This window comes from Dioscorea cayenensis, chromosome 17 (assembly GCF_009730915.1).
Source record: "Dioscorea cayenensis subsp. rotundata cultivar TDr96_F1 chromosome 17, TDr96_F1_v2_PseudoChromosome.rev07_lg8_w22 25.fasta, whole genome shotgun sequence".
NCBI classification, from domain to species: Eukaryota; Viridiplantae; Streptophyta; class Magnoliopsida; order Dioscoreales; family Dioscoreaceae; genus Dioscorea; species Dioscorea cayenensis.
In genome coordinates, this window is record NC_052487.1 from 19,749,063 (window position 1) to 19,765,448 (window position 16,386).

General features: G+C 34.1%; 1 protein-coding gene across 1 annotated transcript; it reads left to right on the forward strand.

Moving 5' to 3' along the window:
* The first annotated feature begins 2,000 nt into the window (after positions 1–2,000).
* Positions 2,001–4,417, forward strand: LOC120280758 (protein indeterminate-domain 11). The gene is made up of 3 exons (XM_039287703.1): positions 2,001–2,588; positions 2,703–3,099; positions 3,213–4,417. Exons 1-3 carry the CDS (start codon positions 2,423–2,425, stop codon positions 4,102–4,104), a joined length of 1,455 nt encoding a protein of 484 aa, XP_039143637.1. The 5' UTR covers positions 2,001–2,422; the 3' UTR covers positions 4,105–4,417.
* The last annotated feature ends 11,969 nt before the right edge of the window (positions 4,418–16,386 follow it).

Genomic DNA, 16,386 nt, shown 5'->3' on the forward strand with positions numbered 1-16,386 from the left:
AAACATCCACTTTCATCACCAAAAAAAATAAATAATAATTAATTTAAAAACATGGTTTTACACTCAAGTTTAGAGCATTTCTTGGGAACAAGTACTGAAATGTCTCACAATGACCAAGAGAACAAGTCACTAGAACAAATCCAAAACCATGCAAACTTGTTAATTAATTAATCAATAATTTAAAGTTAAAAGTTTAATTTAAAATAGGATTTGATGAGCTGGGAAAGCATGTTAAGATTAAGCAATTATGAAGCATTAGCATTAAGTATTAATATAAGTAGAGAAAGGAACAAGATAATGACAAAGAAGAGCTTAAAAGTAGTGAGAAAAAGGGCCCCATGGATTCCATAAGAGACCCTAAAAAGCTGCAAGCTCACGGGACTTGAATATATTTTTGCTAAACTTGAAAGCATGGTTTACAATTTTTATATGCCATCATTGTCTTCTTTCTCACTAATATAATCTTACCTAGAGAAAGGAATCAATCAACAAGAAAAACACTTGCACATACATTATTGAATGTCAAATCCAAGAATTCCCCATTTTATTTCTAATGTACTTTCTAATTTTATTATATATATATATATTGATAATGTAGACAAACAACAACACACTCACATTATCTATATTTTAACCATATATTAAAAAAAAATTGAACCTGAGAATAAAAACAAATATGTTGATGTATTAACTCTATTATTGTACATTTATCTAATTTATTTTAAATAATTATTACCAATTTGTTAAAAATTGAATCATCAGTCCATAAGAGAAGTAAATGTCTTAATCGCTTTGTTGTTGCGGGTGGCAATTTTATTATATTTCATTTGCTTAGGTAATTCTTATGTTAGTGTTGAATCATAGAAGTTCTCATAATTAAATATATTAGAGTATTATCTTATATAGTTTCTGGATGTATTAATAGGCCTTTAGTGTAAGATGAAAACACTACTCATATTATTATTGAGTCACATCCAGAATTTATTATCATTAGATATATTGATGTATTAATTAGCATCTTAGCTTTGATATATAAGAATATCTTGTCTGTTTTTCCATATGTAATTATACTTTAATTTATTTTGAAAAACATCATGTACATCATCACTACTAGAATCTCTATCTATCTACATGTTCATCCCAGCTTCATTCAATTGTTTTTTTATATATGCTCCATGTTGTATTTTTCAGTTATTTTATTATATTTTTTTTATTAATAAATCTACTTTATTAGAAAAAAATAAAAAATAAACTGTGATGCCAAGGTAAGTAATGTTAAAGTGAGAATTTTCCTAATAACAGATGTATTAGTTTAAAAAAATTATTTAATATATTAGCACTCACACATATTAAATTATACTTTGAGTGGATACCAAGATATTAAAAAATAATAATAATAAAAAAATATCAAGTTAAAAAATGGAAAGACAAAAGCATGCAAGAAGAAATCAATCAATTGACCAATCATGATAATGTAAATGGTGAAAAGGTAGTAGATATTCACATCCTTTTTACCACCACCACCACAACACTACAACCACAATATATATTTCCTCCTCCTCCTCCTCCCAATGTGAATAATATAAATCAAGAGCCCATCATACCCTCCTTTTCAATCCCTCACTTTCTCACTTTTGTGGAAGAAGAAAGCAAACACCAAAACCCTAATTTAATACCTCCCTCAAAAAGCCATCTTAAGTGCATGTATTTAATACTTTTCTTTTATAATACTTTGCTGTCTTGACTAGTTAGTTGACTCCATGCAAACACAGTCCCATTGGTAACAAGTTAAAAATATTAAAAAATAATTAAGTAAATAAATATATAAATTGCAAAGAGAGAGAGAGATAGAAAGAGGTAAAGGAATTTCTAGATATGCGTAGGGAACAAAGGAAAAGACAGAAAGTGCAACGTCAGTGTTGGGTTGTACTGTGTGGGCAATGAGAGAGAGAGAAGGTGAAATGGGTGGATGGTTATACACTTGGCTTACCCTTCTTCTCATCCACATAGACCCTCTCTCTCTCTCACTCTTTCTCTTTCTTTCTTCATATTGCATTTCTTGTTATCTTCTCCATAGCTTTGGTATTCATTTGAGGATTACTTTATAAGAACTTTTGATTTTTATTTGTTCATTATTATGAGTAACCAAAACTCTTAGTTTCTTGTGAGTACTTGCTTGGATTCTTTTGTTCTTATGAGCAAAAGAAAGATTTTGTTTTTGTTTCCTTTCTTCTTCTTCTTCTTCTTCTTCTTCTTCTTCTTCTTCTTCTTGTAGTTATTGTTTTTATGTCTTTCTTTGTGGAGTATTTGAGGGATGCTTAAGGCAAGATGCATGTAAGGATTTTGTTTTAGATGATTTGAGGTTGTTATATAGATCTAGACAAATTTTGTTATATATTTCAAGTTTTTTTTGGTGAGAAAGATGATGAAAGGGTTCATAATTCAGCAAAACCAAGTCGAGGAAAACATGTCTAATCTCACTTCTGCATCTGGTGAAGCTAGTAATTCTTCAAACCAGCAACAGTCTTCTTTTGTCTCTCCAAATCCAAACCCTGCCAAGAAGAAGAGAAGTCTTCCAGGAAACCCAGGTTTTGTTTTTCTTCTTTTTGTTTTGTTCTTGATGTTCAATTTAATTTTTGTTTGTTTGTTTGTTTTTTTTTTGTTTGGTAATGGTTATTTGTGTTTTGGATTTTGGATCTTAGACCCAGATGCAGAAGTGATAGCTTTGTCACCAAAGACACTAATGGCAACAAACCGGTTTGTGTGTGAGATCTGCAACAAAGGGTTTCAAAGAGACCAAAACCTGCAACTTCACAGAAGAGGCCACAACTTGCCATGGAAACTTAAGCAAAGAACAAGTAAGGAAGTGAGGAAGAAGGTGTATATATGTCCAGAAGTCTCATGTGTGCACCATGATCCCTCTAGAGCACTAGGAGACCTCACAGGTATCAAGAAACATTTTAGTAGAAAACATGGTGAGAAGAAGTGGAAGTGTGAGAAGTGCTCTAAGAAGTATGCTGTTCAATCTGATTGGAAAGCTCATTCTAAAATCTGTGGCACTAGAGAATATAGATGTGATTGTGGCACTCTCTTCTCAAGGTATATATATATATATATATATATATATTTTATAAATATCTTCATGTTTTTGTTCATAAATATCATCAGCATCATCAACTTCTCAAGGTGTTGTTTCTGTGGTTAATTTGCAGGAGAGATAGTTTTATAACACACAGAGCATTTTGTGATGCATTGGCTGAAGAGAGTGCAAGATCAATCACTGGTGTTAATCCTATGATTAATCACAATCATCCTCATCATCCTCATCATCAACTTCTCTTCTCTAACAACAACTTGATGAGCATCAGCAGCCATGAAACACAAGAGCTGACACTGAAAAGAGAAAGAGAGCAACAGCATTTGATGAACATGAGAGGAGACATAACTCCATGGCTAGGAGGACAACATCAACAACAACAACATCAACAACAACAGCAACAGCAAGAGTACTCACATGAGAATCAAAGCCAAAACCAAGGTCAAGTGTCACTCCAAACTTCTTACCAAACTTCAGTACCATCTCCACACATGTCTGCCACTGCATTGCTCCAAAAAGCAGCTCAAATGGGTGCAACCATGAGTAGGCCTTCAATTCATGGTCAAATGGCTGCTTCTTCTTCTACTAGTACAACTACTACTTCAACTTTATTTGGTCTTGGTTTATCTTCAAATCAAGGAAATGGTGGAAGTAGTGGGGGAACTACACTACTTCAAGAGATGATGTTGAATCCTATTGCTCAAGCTTCTGGTTTTGATGGTTCATTTGAGGATGCATTTGGAGGGTTTCTTGTGACCAAGAAAGAAGAGAAGAAGAGGAATGAGGAAGTTGTAGGGGTAGTAGGACTAGGACTAGGAGGAGGAGGAGGTGGTGGTGTTGTTGGGACTAATGAAGGGTTGACTAGAGACTTTTTGGGACTTAGAGGGAGAGCATTGTCACAAAGGGACATTCTTAACATGGCAGGGTTGGACTCTTGCATGAGTTCTTCTTCTTATGAACATCATCACCATCATCCTCATCCTCAACCTCATCCTCATCATCCATGAAAGACAGTGAGTGTTTGAGAAGGTAAGGAAAAATATTTACTTTGCTCACTCACTAGTGATGTCTTTATTTAATTTTGTGGTAATTAAGAGGTTGCTATTGCACTCTTAAAAGTATTCCTCCTTAATTTTCTTCTATGTTGATTTTCATCTATCTTGTTTAATTAATTACTGTTGTAAGTTCTTTATGTGTATTATGTTTGTAATAAAGAGCATGCAAATTAATAATTAATAATGCAAGAAAATGGGTGCAAACAAACTTGAACCTTGAGGATCACACATATATTGGCTACTAAATGAAAAAGGCTATCAATCATTTGAGGAGCTTTTGTTTGCTCTTTTTGTGAGAATCATTGGAGTTCAATGTGATATCATGGTGTTTTGTTTTTGTGTGTGTTTATATATATATAGTCCAAATTATATGGACACAGAGTTGCAGACTTTTCAGTGATTCAGACATGAGAGAAACAAGCTCTAAATTTAAACCAAGGGATTTAGAAGTGTGGTAAGATTGTTAAGGAAAAAGTTCCCCTTTCTTTATATTTATATATATATATATAGTCTTTAGAAATGGATGAAGCAATAGAGATAAGAATTTTGAAAAAATGGCACAACAAATGAAATGGATTTTATTTTTTATTTTTTGACTTAAATATATATAAAACTAGTGTGTTCATTTAGTACCTAAGGAAATATATACATGAGTGAACTTGTATATGTAGAAACTAATATAAAACGAAGCCTAACCAACTATTTATATATATAATTTTTTTTTAAATTATTTTTTTTAAAGATAAATGAAAGATAAGGGTAATATATGATGGTGCTTCTTCAAATATTTTGAGGACCTTCATTTGGAATTTTTGCTTATGATATTACACCAGATCATTAAGAACTATATATGTCGATGTTTATCTTATGCTTCTATGTTGTATCAAGCTAGTCTTTATATAAGACTGTTACTTTATATGTTTGAATCTTAATATAATATAAGTGGCATAATTTTTTTATATTACAATATGTGCTTATATTTAGTATAATTAACTTATTTCATATTTTCTATTTAATATATTATAGGAGTAAATGTTTTCCCCATTCTTAGTAGTATGTAACTCAGCACACAATGGGATTTCAGGCAGATGTTTTTTTAGTCTTTAATACTGCAAAAAAAAAAAAATTTGGAAAAAAAATACACATTGGTAATGATCTCTTAATCTATTAATATTGAATTTTCTGTGTAAAATATTCTGTGTCATTGTCAAAATATGCTCAAACCTCAGTCTATATAGGATGCAAGCATGAAAACACAAACGAATTTTAATTAATATATTAATGTCACACTGTGCACATCTCAACACACTTCCTATCCACGTTTTATAAATAAAAAATAAATAAATAACATATTGTGTAACCGTTGCATAACCTACAAAATCAGCATGCATCTAACTATTATTTTACTTTTTCACTTCCAAATAACGAATATTAAAAAACATAAATTCAGCATTTCATATATATATATATATATAATACTCTTGCTGTGTAGAATTATCCAAAAATGAACTTTTTTTAAGAGGAAACAAGAAGATTTAACAACAACAAGAAGAAGAAGCTAAGTGAGTGGATGGTGGTGAGAACGTATGCATGATAAATGACAAAAGTGCTTTTCTGAGTCAAAACATGAGAAACATGAAGACATGCATTGAAAATAGAAAAGTTACATATAATATATATATAAAGACACACTGAGAAGGGTTGCATTGCAGATTTGCAGTAGTGTGTTTCTTCTATTCTTTTGAGCATATATATATATATATATATATGTTCCTTGTCTGAATGGTAATAAGGTGAGTTAATGACTTAATTGTATATAGGGTATGAAATTAAGAAGCAGGTATATATCATGAGAAGGGTTTTGGCAGTTTTGCACACCACCATGCATGATTCCCAATATTGCTACCACATTCTTTTTCCCTCACATTCTATTTAAAATTTGGTGATGATGTTTTTCATTTTTGTATATTGTGGTCATCTCGTGATCCAAACATTGAGAAAGAGGGAAAAGCGAAGGTGAAATGGCATGTGATGTGTCTTGTATATTGTGCTTTTCCCTTTGCCCGTTGACATAGAGCATACCCCTTGCTAGATGCTAATTGTATATATATATATATATATATGTATGTATATTAAATATAGATAAGCTATGTGTAGATGGTCACACACTAGGAATTGAGTTTTACAACACATATGCTATTTATATATATATTGTTTAAATATAGACAAGCTATATGTTAAAGATAATCACACATGAAGAACTGAGTTTTACAACACATGTACTCTTTATATATATATATATATATAATTTAAATATAGACAAGCCATATGTCAGGTGTTACGGGTTCAATTGAGCAAATGGCGCCAATCTGTGACAAAGGCGGGGAGAAGAATTTTAAAGATCGCCACGTGCTCTGGAGGTCACTGGTTGAGTCGCTTGAGCAACTTTATTCCAGAGACGTAGCAAATGACTTTGAGGCAACAGAGAAGATGGTTGGGCGACGAAGCGGGCGAGTGAGAAGGGAAAAATCAAAGGTCAAGGGATTCAGTTCACGGAGACAAACTGGTCCTATGGCAGAAAGGACGAGGCACAACTTACCACTAAGTGGTTACACCTACGTGGACAGGGTCTATATAAACTAAAGAAGAGTGGAGAAGAAGTAAGAAAGAGAGAGAAAGTTCTAGGCCCGTGTGGAGTCTCTCCGTGGTCCTCTCCCATGATTCCGATCGGGAGGGAAGTGATTCCCAGCTATCTTCCTTTTTCCCTGCCTTTTTATCCGATCTATAGCTCGCGGAGCTCGGAATTTCATTTCTTTTCCATTTGAGGATTATTACTTGTTTGTTGAAAAACCCTTGATGTTCTGGTGGTTTGCATCTTTTCCTGGTAAATGGATGTTATTAGATGCTAATTTGAGAACTATCTGAGGTAATTAGAGTTTTCCTGAATAGAAACTCTTTGAATTTCATTGAGAAGTTGATTGCTAATTCAATTTGAGATAGATTTCTCTGTTATTGAATTTCCTTGATTAAGTTCTAGGAAAATTCGTTACATATTTGGTGCTTTCATTATGGCTGACCATACTCGTCAGAAGGATCTCAATGCCAAGCTTGATTTGATACTCTCTACTATGGATCAAAGGGAGGAAAGATTGTTAATGGCTATGGATCAACGGGATGAGAAAGTTAAGCAGTTAGAACAAGCTTTACTCACTTTCACAAAGTATTTTGAAAATCAGCAAAATCAGAGTACTGCTAGTACTTCTTCTTTACCTCATCCTCTACAGTATGAGTTAATCAGTGAGAATGAACAGAAGGGTACCAAGATCTATCATACCAGATCCGTTAAAGTTGATTTTCCACGGTTTGAAGGAATTGATGTGCTTAATTGGATATTCAAGGCCGAGCAGTACTTTGATTATTACCGTGTGGAAGAAGGTGAGAAAATACAATTGGCTATTATTCATTTTGATGGCCAAGTAGTTCCATGGTACCAGATGTTACACAAAACTGGGATGCTAACTTCGTGGCAATCATTGGTCAAGGCATTGGTTCATGATTATGGACCCTCTGTGTATGAATCTCCAGATTATGCATTGTTCAACCTTTTTCAAGAGGATTCTGTGGCCACTTATTATGCTAGATTCATGGAATTGGCTAATAGAGTAGAGGGAATGTCGCCCTCTGCATTTTTGTCTCGATTTATCAGTGGGTTGAAACGAGATATTCAACGGGATGTAATTCCTTGGAAACCGGATTCCTTACCAGCAGCAGTCTCATTGGCAAAGCTTTATGAAGAGAAATATAACCCTTCTAACAAGAATTGGTCCCGGAAAAACTCTTTTTCTCCTGATATCACTCCTTCGCTACATCAAGCAAAGGGAACACCTCCGCCAATCGAGAGCACCCGGTTCTTCCAAATAGTAGCCACCGGGGCCCACATCGACAAAGATCCTCAAAGACCTATGCAAAGAATCTCCATACAGGAAAATAAGCTTTAATGAAATGCAACTGCGCAAAGCTAAAGGCTTATGTTTCAATTGTGATGAGAAGTTTACACCTTCTCATCGATGTGCTAATAGGAGACTTTTGTTATTACAATGGGATGAAGATTCTACTGAGGAGTCACAGCATGATGGGAATGACTTTGTTGTGGAGTTAGATACTACTTCACAGGCGAGGAGCAGTCACTTAAACATTCATTAAATGCCATGAATAGCACTACGGTTTCTGGTACTCTACGATTTTCTGGCACAATTAATGGACATTCAGTCAAAATTCTCCTCGATGGGGGCAGTGACGATAGTTTCATTCAACCGAGACTTGCTCGATTTCTGAATTTAGATGTGCAACCGACATCTGCATTCAAGGTCTTAGTGGGCAATGGTCAGACATTAGAAGTTACAGGCTGTATCCACCAACTACCAATCTGTGCATGTGGCCACACTTTGACAGCCTCTGCTTTTTTTCTATCGCTCTATAGCGAGAGCGGAAATCATCCCTAGGCGCCGCTTGGTTGGCCACACTTGGCGCCATGTTGTGGATTATAGCAAGCTCTCCATTCAATTTTTTTCACAAGGGACAATTTATTACTTTGCAAGGTGATATGTGGGGTTCTTCCACAGCAGATATCTCTCCACCAATTGAACAGACTATCTTCATCCAAGTCGATTGCTGAATCTTATGAGATTTATCCCACTGAACCTGACAATTCAACTGGTGTCAATGCAAAGTGTATGTCTACTATGATCGATGAAACTCAGAAATGATTTTTTTCGCAGATATGCCCGATACTTTTACGAGAATTATTATTAAAGTATCGACGGGTTTTTCTCTCGTCCCAAGTGGTCTTCCTCCTTCCGTAGTCGCAATCATCGTATTCCTTTACGCATGTATTCACAACCGGTCAAGGTTAGGCCATACCGGTACCCACATAGCCAGAAATCAGAAATTGAATCAATGGTATCTCAAATGTTGCAGGATGGAATAATTGAACAGAGTACTAGCCCTTTTTTTCCTCCCCAAAGTGTTGCTAGTTAAAAAAAGAAAGATGGGTCTTGGCGTTTCGCATTGACTATAGAGCATTGAATGCAATTACCATTAAGGATGCTTTTTCCCATACCAAAGAATGATGAGTTGCTTGATGAATTACATGGGGCCGTAATTTTCTCCAAATTAGATTTGAGGTCGCTATCACCAGTGTGTTGTTACACTCAAGATGTATACAAAACGGCATTCCGGACATATCATGGCCATTTTTCAATGGCTTGTCATGCCATTTGGTTTATCGAATGCGCCTGCCACTTTTCAAGCATTAATGAATGGTATTTTCAGTTTTGCCATGAGGAAATTTGTCTTGATCTTTTTCGATGACATTTTGGTGTATAGTGTAGATTGGGAAAGCCACATTAAGCATCTGGAGATTGTACTGCTAGCCTTACTTGATAATCATCTCTATGCCAAGTATTCCAAATGCTGTTTTGGTATGTATCAAATTGACTATTTGGGTCATTTGGTCTCTGCTGAGGGAGTCAAGATGGACACATCAAAAGTGGAATCAATCTTAATCACAAGACTGCAATAGCCAAACAATTGCGAGGGTTTTTTTGGGACTCAGCGTTACTACCGCAGTTCATACACGATATGCAAAGAATTATGGGACCTCTTACAGATCCGCTAAAAAAAGATAACTTTCAATGGTCGGATTCACTTCACCGCATTCTTGGAATTGAAAACTTCTATATCATCAGCACCGGTATTGAAATTACCAGATTTTTCGTTACCTTTTGTTTTAGAAACAGATGCATCTGGGACGGAATTGAGCTCGTCCCTCACCGTAATAATCACCCGATAGCATTTTTTTCCGTGAAATTGACACCAAACATGCAAAAACAATCACCCTATGTCGTGGAACCTGCTTTACAAATCATCGAGGTCATGGGAAATTCAGACATTATTTGATTGGGCAACGATTTATTATCCTGACCGATCAGAATCCTTGAAGCACTTATGCCAAGAACAATTCGATACACCCGAACAACAACGGTGGCTACCTAAATTGTTGGGTTATAACTTTTCCATTGAATATAAAACCCTGGGAAAGAAAAATTTGGTCACTGATGCAATCGTCGAGACAATTTATGGCTTTCTTCTGCTCAGAGTGACATTTTTGAATCAAATTATTCAATGCCAATTGAATGATCCTTTTCTCAGGCCGATATGATTCATCACCGCAACAACACAAAACCGTGGATTCACATTATTCGTGGGAAGCACAACATACTGTGGTATGATCATAAAATTTTTATTCCTGACAATGGTTCTCTGAAAAATCTTCTTCTGTATGAATTCCATGCTACTCCAGTCGGGGGACATGCTGGTCCTTACGGACTTTTTACAAGACTTGCTAACCAAAGATATGTGGAAAGGAATGCGACAGGATGTGCTTCACTTTATTCGAAATTGCCTGGTCTGTCAACGGGCAAAGGAGAGTCATACTCATCCGGGAGGCTTGTTACAACTGCTGCTCTATACCTCATCAAATTTGGGAGGATATAGCAATGGATTTCATATCGGGGCTACCAAAGATCCAAAGGTTTCTCTCGTGATCATGGTAATTGTTGATCGCTTTGTCCAAATTCGGACATTTTATTCCACTCGAAATCAGATTTTTACAAGTGTTAGTGTGGTCAAGCTTTCATTCAGAATATAGTTAAACTACATGGAGTTCCCAATTCGATTGTTACTGATCGAGATAGAAGGTTTCTAAGCAAATTCTGGCAAACTCTTTTTAAAGCTATGGGAACTACTCTATCAATGTCTTCTTCTTACCACCCGCAAAACAGATGGCCAATCAAGCCCTTAACAAATGTCTTGAGTTGTACTCAGGGTGCTTTTGTCTCGTAAAAAAATCCCTGTAAATTGGGTTAATCCATCGCCATGGGCCCACTCGTATAACACTTCATTCCATTACAAAGGTCAGCAATGTCTCCTTTTAAGATTGTTTTTTTGGAAGGGATCCTCCTCAACTCGCTACCTATTACTCAAATGATCAAGACCCTCCCGAGGTAGCTCTCTTCATCGCAAAGAATCGAGATCGGGTATTACAACAAACTCAAACAGTAATCTATTGAAGGCTCAAGTGAGAATGAAAAAAATGGCGCATAAAAAGAGGACTCGAAATCTCTTTGAGGTGGGTGATTTTGTATTGGTTAAATTGCAGCCCATACAGCAACATTCCTTGGCCTCGAGGAGAAACCAGAAACTAGGTATGAGATACTTTGGACCTTTTCGGGTTCTACAGAGAATTGGCACAGTGGCTTACAAACTCCAATTGCCAGACAATGCAAAAATACATCCAGCTTTTCCATGTGTCTTTACTTAAAAAAATGCCATACTAGTGATAATTTGGTCTCTTCCAAAGATACCATTGTCATTCCTAACTCGATGAGCATGGTCCTCTTCTAGAACCTCGTGCCATTTTTGCGTAACGTAGATATCTTGCACAATGGCCGGGTGATTCGCCAGGTTTTGGTAAAATGGGAGGATGATTACCATACATGGGAGGATGCCGCTCATGTCGCCAAGAATTACCCTGACCTTGATCTCGAGGACAAGATCTTTGAAAATGGGGGGTATTGTTACGGGTTCAATTGAGCAAATGGCGCCAACTGCTGACAAAAGGCGGGAGAAGAATTTTTAAAGATCGCCACGTGCTCTGGAGGTCACCGGTCGAGTCGACTGAGCAACTTTATTCCAAAGACAAAGCAAATCGACTGAGGCAACAGAGAAGATGGTTGGGCGACTAAGCGGGCGAGTGAGAAGTGGAAAAATCAAAAGGTCAAGGGATTCACAGTATGAGACAAACTGGTCCCTATGGCAGTAAAGGACGAGGCACAACTTACCACTAAGTGGTTACACCTACGTGGACAGGGTCTATATAAACTAAAGAAGAGTGGAGAAGAAGTAAGAAAGAAGAGAGAAAGTTCTAGGCCTGGTGTGGAGTCTCTCCGTGGTCCTCTCCCGGCGATTCCGATCGGGAGGGAAGTGATTCCCGCTATCTTCCTTTTTCCCTGCCTTTTTATCCGATCTATAGCTCGTGAGCTCAAGAATTTCCATTTCTTTTCCATTTGAGGATTATTACTTGTTTGTTGAAAACCCTTGATGTTCGTGGTTTGCATCTTTTCCCGGTAAATGGATGTTATTAGATGCTAATTTGAGAACTATCTGAGGTAATTAGAGTTTTCCTGAATAGAAACTCTTTGAATTTCATTGAGAAGTTGATTGCTAATTCAATTTGAGATAGATTTCTCTGTTATTGAATTTCCTTGATTAAGTTCTAGGAAAATTCGTTACATCAGGATAGTCACACACAAGGAACTGAGTTTTACAACACCTGTGCTCTTCATTTATATATATATTGTTTAAATTTAGACAAACTATTTATTAAGGATAATCACACACGAAAAACTGAATTTTACAACATCTATGCTATTATTTACATAAGCTGAAATTTAAACTCACTTTATCAGCGAGATAAACACTCTTTATAAAAAGACACGATGTCAAACTACCACTCATTAATTGGTTATAAAATCTTGTGTGTTTTTGTTTTTTGTTTTTTATTTTTTTTAGAAAATGAATAAATCACATTGATAAAAAACAGTGGATTTGTGACTGAAAAAAATATACACTAGCAGTGGAAAATACAACTAATTAACTGCCATAAACATATTAAACAACTGGCCCCTCTGGATACACCGACCAGATTTCCTCATTTATATATATATATATATATATATAAAACCATTATCACTTTTTAATGAGAGATAGATTTTTTTTAAAATAATAAACCATTTAAAATACATTAACGAGAAAGAAATAAACATAAAGTGAGACCAGATAGAATAAAAAATAAACATAGAGTAAATATAAGGTGTAGGAATCGAGTTGCAACTACAAAGTTTTCAAGCAAGCGTATCAAAGATCACACATAAAGTTTCAATTTGTATTTTGTTTATATTATTAAAGAAAAAATTTCAATTAAGTTAATAAATTTTTGGAAATGTATGTTTGTCCTTTTACAACTTAAACTTTGTTAATATCTTAAAAATCATTTTTAAAACTAAAGAAATTAACTATAATGGCACAATTTAATATAATCTAAGATTTTGTTTTTAAATCAAGCAAATTGTGTCATGTAAAATAATATCAATGTGCATGAATTCTTTAACTAATAGCGCATGCATTCTTTTACTAATTGGACACATGCATGACCTCATAAATTTTAAATTTTCACTAAATAAACAATTTAAATTAATTTGTAAAACTTTTATAATTTTAAAATAAAGTTATGCTACAAGGAAGGGTTATATAAATAAATAAATATTTTTTTTATAGAAAAAAGGCATATAATAGGTTTTAACTTTTAACAAGGGCTATGTAATTCTCAAAAGAATTGATAAAGACTATATATAATAATAATTATAATAATAATAATGGTAGTACAAGAGGTTAATTAGGTTTTACTTACATTGTTGAAAATAGTCAACCTAGATAAGTAGTGGTTGACCTTTGTTTCTTTTAGGAGTCCGGCTGCTCTTTATTTCTTTCCTTTATTTTTTGAACTTTGTGAACTTTACTTAGTAGTAAAGCAAGAGCTTTGATTTGAGGGAAAGATTGACACAATTAAAAGTGAAAATAATTTTATATTGTATGCAATGACAATGTATAATTCACACATAATTTAGTGTGGAGTTCTTCAGAATCACAGTACAGTTGTTTAAAAAAAATGTTTTTAAAAAATAAAAATTGTTAAAATATTTAATATAAATCAAAATTATTCATTTTCTTTCATTAATAAATCTCGTTCATAAATAGGGATGGCAACGGGTAGGGTATGGGTAGGGTATGCCAAAAACCCTCACCCTGCACTGTAACCCCTACCCCATACCCAGCACTCTTACTGCATCCCTTGCAGGGTAAAAAAATCATACCCTTACTCCCTTACTCGCAGGTACGGTGATACTCGCAGAGCATCTCGCTACCCGTTGTTACCCATTGTTCAAATTATCGAATTAAATTTAAATAATAATAAAAAAATAAATTAATTATACATTATATTACAATCTTTAAACACATGTCCATAAATTCAAAAATTACAAGTTGATATATATTTGTTTATCTTAAATTATATAATCACATAAAAATGACATTTATTTAGAACTCAATAGTAACTCTACCTTTTGTTTTGTTCATGTTTAACTATCTTGGTTTTTGTTTTAAATTTTTTCATATGTCTACTATTTATATTTTTATATAAAGCTTCAAATTTTTATAAATATCTAGTAAGATTTTTGAATATAAAAAAATATTATAAGTAATTCTCATAAGTTATATCCAATTGATTTTTTTATTAAGTATCTTATTTTTCGGGATGTTTTTTATAATTTATAGAATAAATTATTATAACATTATTTTTTTATATTTGTTTATTTTTTTAAATTTAATTATGATTTTTTTAATATATATCTAAAATTCAATTTTTGATAATATTATCAAATATAAATATAGAAATTAAATAAAATTTAAAAATAATATATTAAGAGAAAATTTGAAGTATTATTTTTCAAATTAATCACCATGAAAAATAGATATTGAGTAAATGTTTAGTTTAATAAAAATTATATATATATATATATATATATGAAAGGGTAATGGTACGGAGTGCGGGTTTTCACCCGCACCTCTTCAACGGTAAGGGTAAGTGGTCAGGGTACGGGTAGGGTGAGGGCATACCTCACTCCGCATCTGCACTCAAAAAACTAACGGTATTTGCCTTTGCAGTGCCAGTGCACCCGGTCAAAGAGGGTATTACCCTCTTTGACCCGGGCACGGTACTGGGTATACTCACGTCAGGGTAGAGTACAAATTGCCATCTCTATTCATAAATGATATATCTTTCTCTAATTTAAGGGTTGAATTGAACAACACTGAAATAAAATAGATAATACAAAAAAATAATTACTTTCACTCAACATAAACATATAAAATTAATTAAGAAATATGTTTTAGAACACATGATAAATAAAATAAACACGAAATAAGTTCATTCAATGAACCACAAGACAGGGAACAAGTGAACAACCAAAATGAATGGAAAAAAATACTATAAAATCTTGGGTATAAAATGCATTGTGACAAAGGAGTCATGGTGTAAGAGTGTAAGACCTTATATAATAATAGTTTATCTATTTTTTTTTTTTCATATAATTGCCAAAATGGATATAGACCATAGTGGGCATATCATTCAAAGTGAATAAATTTATTTATTTATTTATTTTAAGTGCAAATGTTACGCTTAAATACTTTTGATGCTCTCATCCCATACATTCATGTCACCTAAAATGGAACAAAAAAAAAAGTTAGGGTAGTCTATGTTCATGCATGCGCCAAATATTCTCATTCCCTCTTTTAGGTCAAGAGATGCTCTGGGTCCACCTAGTTTTGAGTATTCTTAATTCCTGTCTATATATCCAAATCCTGATTTTTAAGTTCAATTTTGATTGTAGGGTTACCTTCCAGGAATACTTCCTTTGTTTAACAAGAATTTGCAAATCCTGACGTAACTTGAACTACCCAAAACCCATATATTAATGTATTTCAATTTCCGGTGGTCCAATCCAACGTAAAACAAAATCTTAAATTTGCAACTACATTCTTACATTCTGTATTTACAACTACATCTAACCAAACGCTATATGAAAGTGATTGGTTTTGCAGTGTCAATGGAAAACTCTAATCGCCAAAATACAAGTTTAAGATAATACCTGGATCAAATTGTCAGTACAGATGCATGATGGTCTGGCATCCCAATTGAAAACCTTATCTCAAGATCCTGGTCATAAAATCACGCATGATTCTCAGCAATTAGGGATGGCAACGGGTAGGGTATGGGTAGGGTATGCCAAAACCCTTACCCGTACCCGTAACCCCTACCCCATACCCGTACCCTTACCCGTACCCTTCAGGGTAAAAAAAATCATACCCTTACCCTTACCCGCAGGGTACGGGTATACCCGCAGGGTACCCGCTTACCCGTTGTTACCCATTGTTCAAATTATCGAATTAAATTTAAATAATAATAAAAATAAATTAATTATACATTATATTACAATCTTTAAACACATGTCCATAAATTCAAAATTACAAGTTGATATATATTTGTTTATCTTAAAT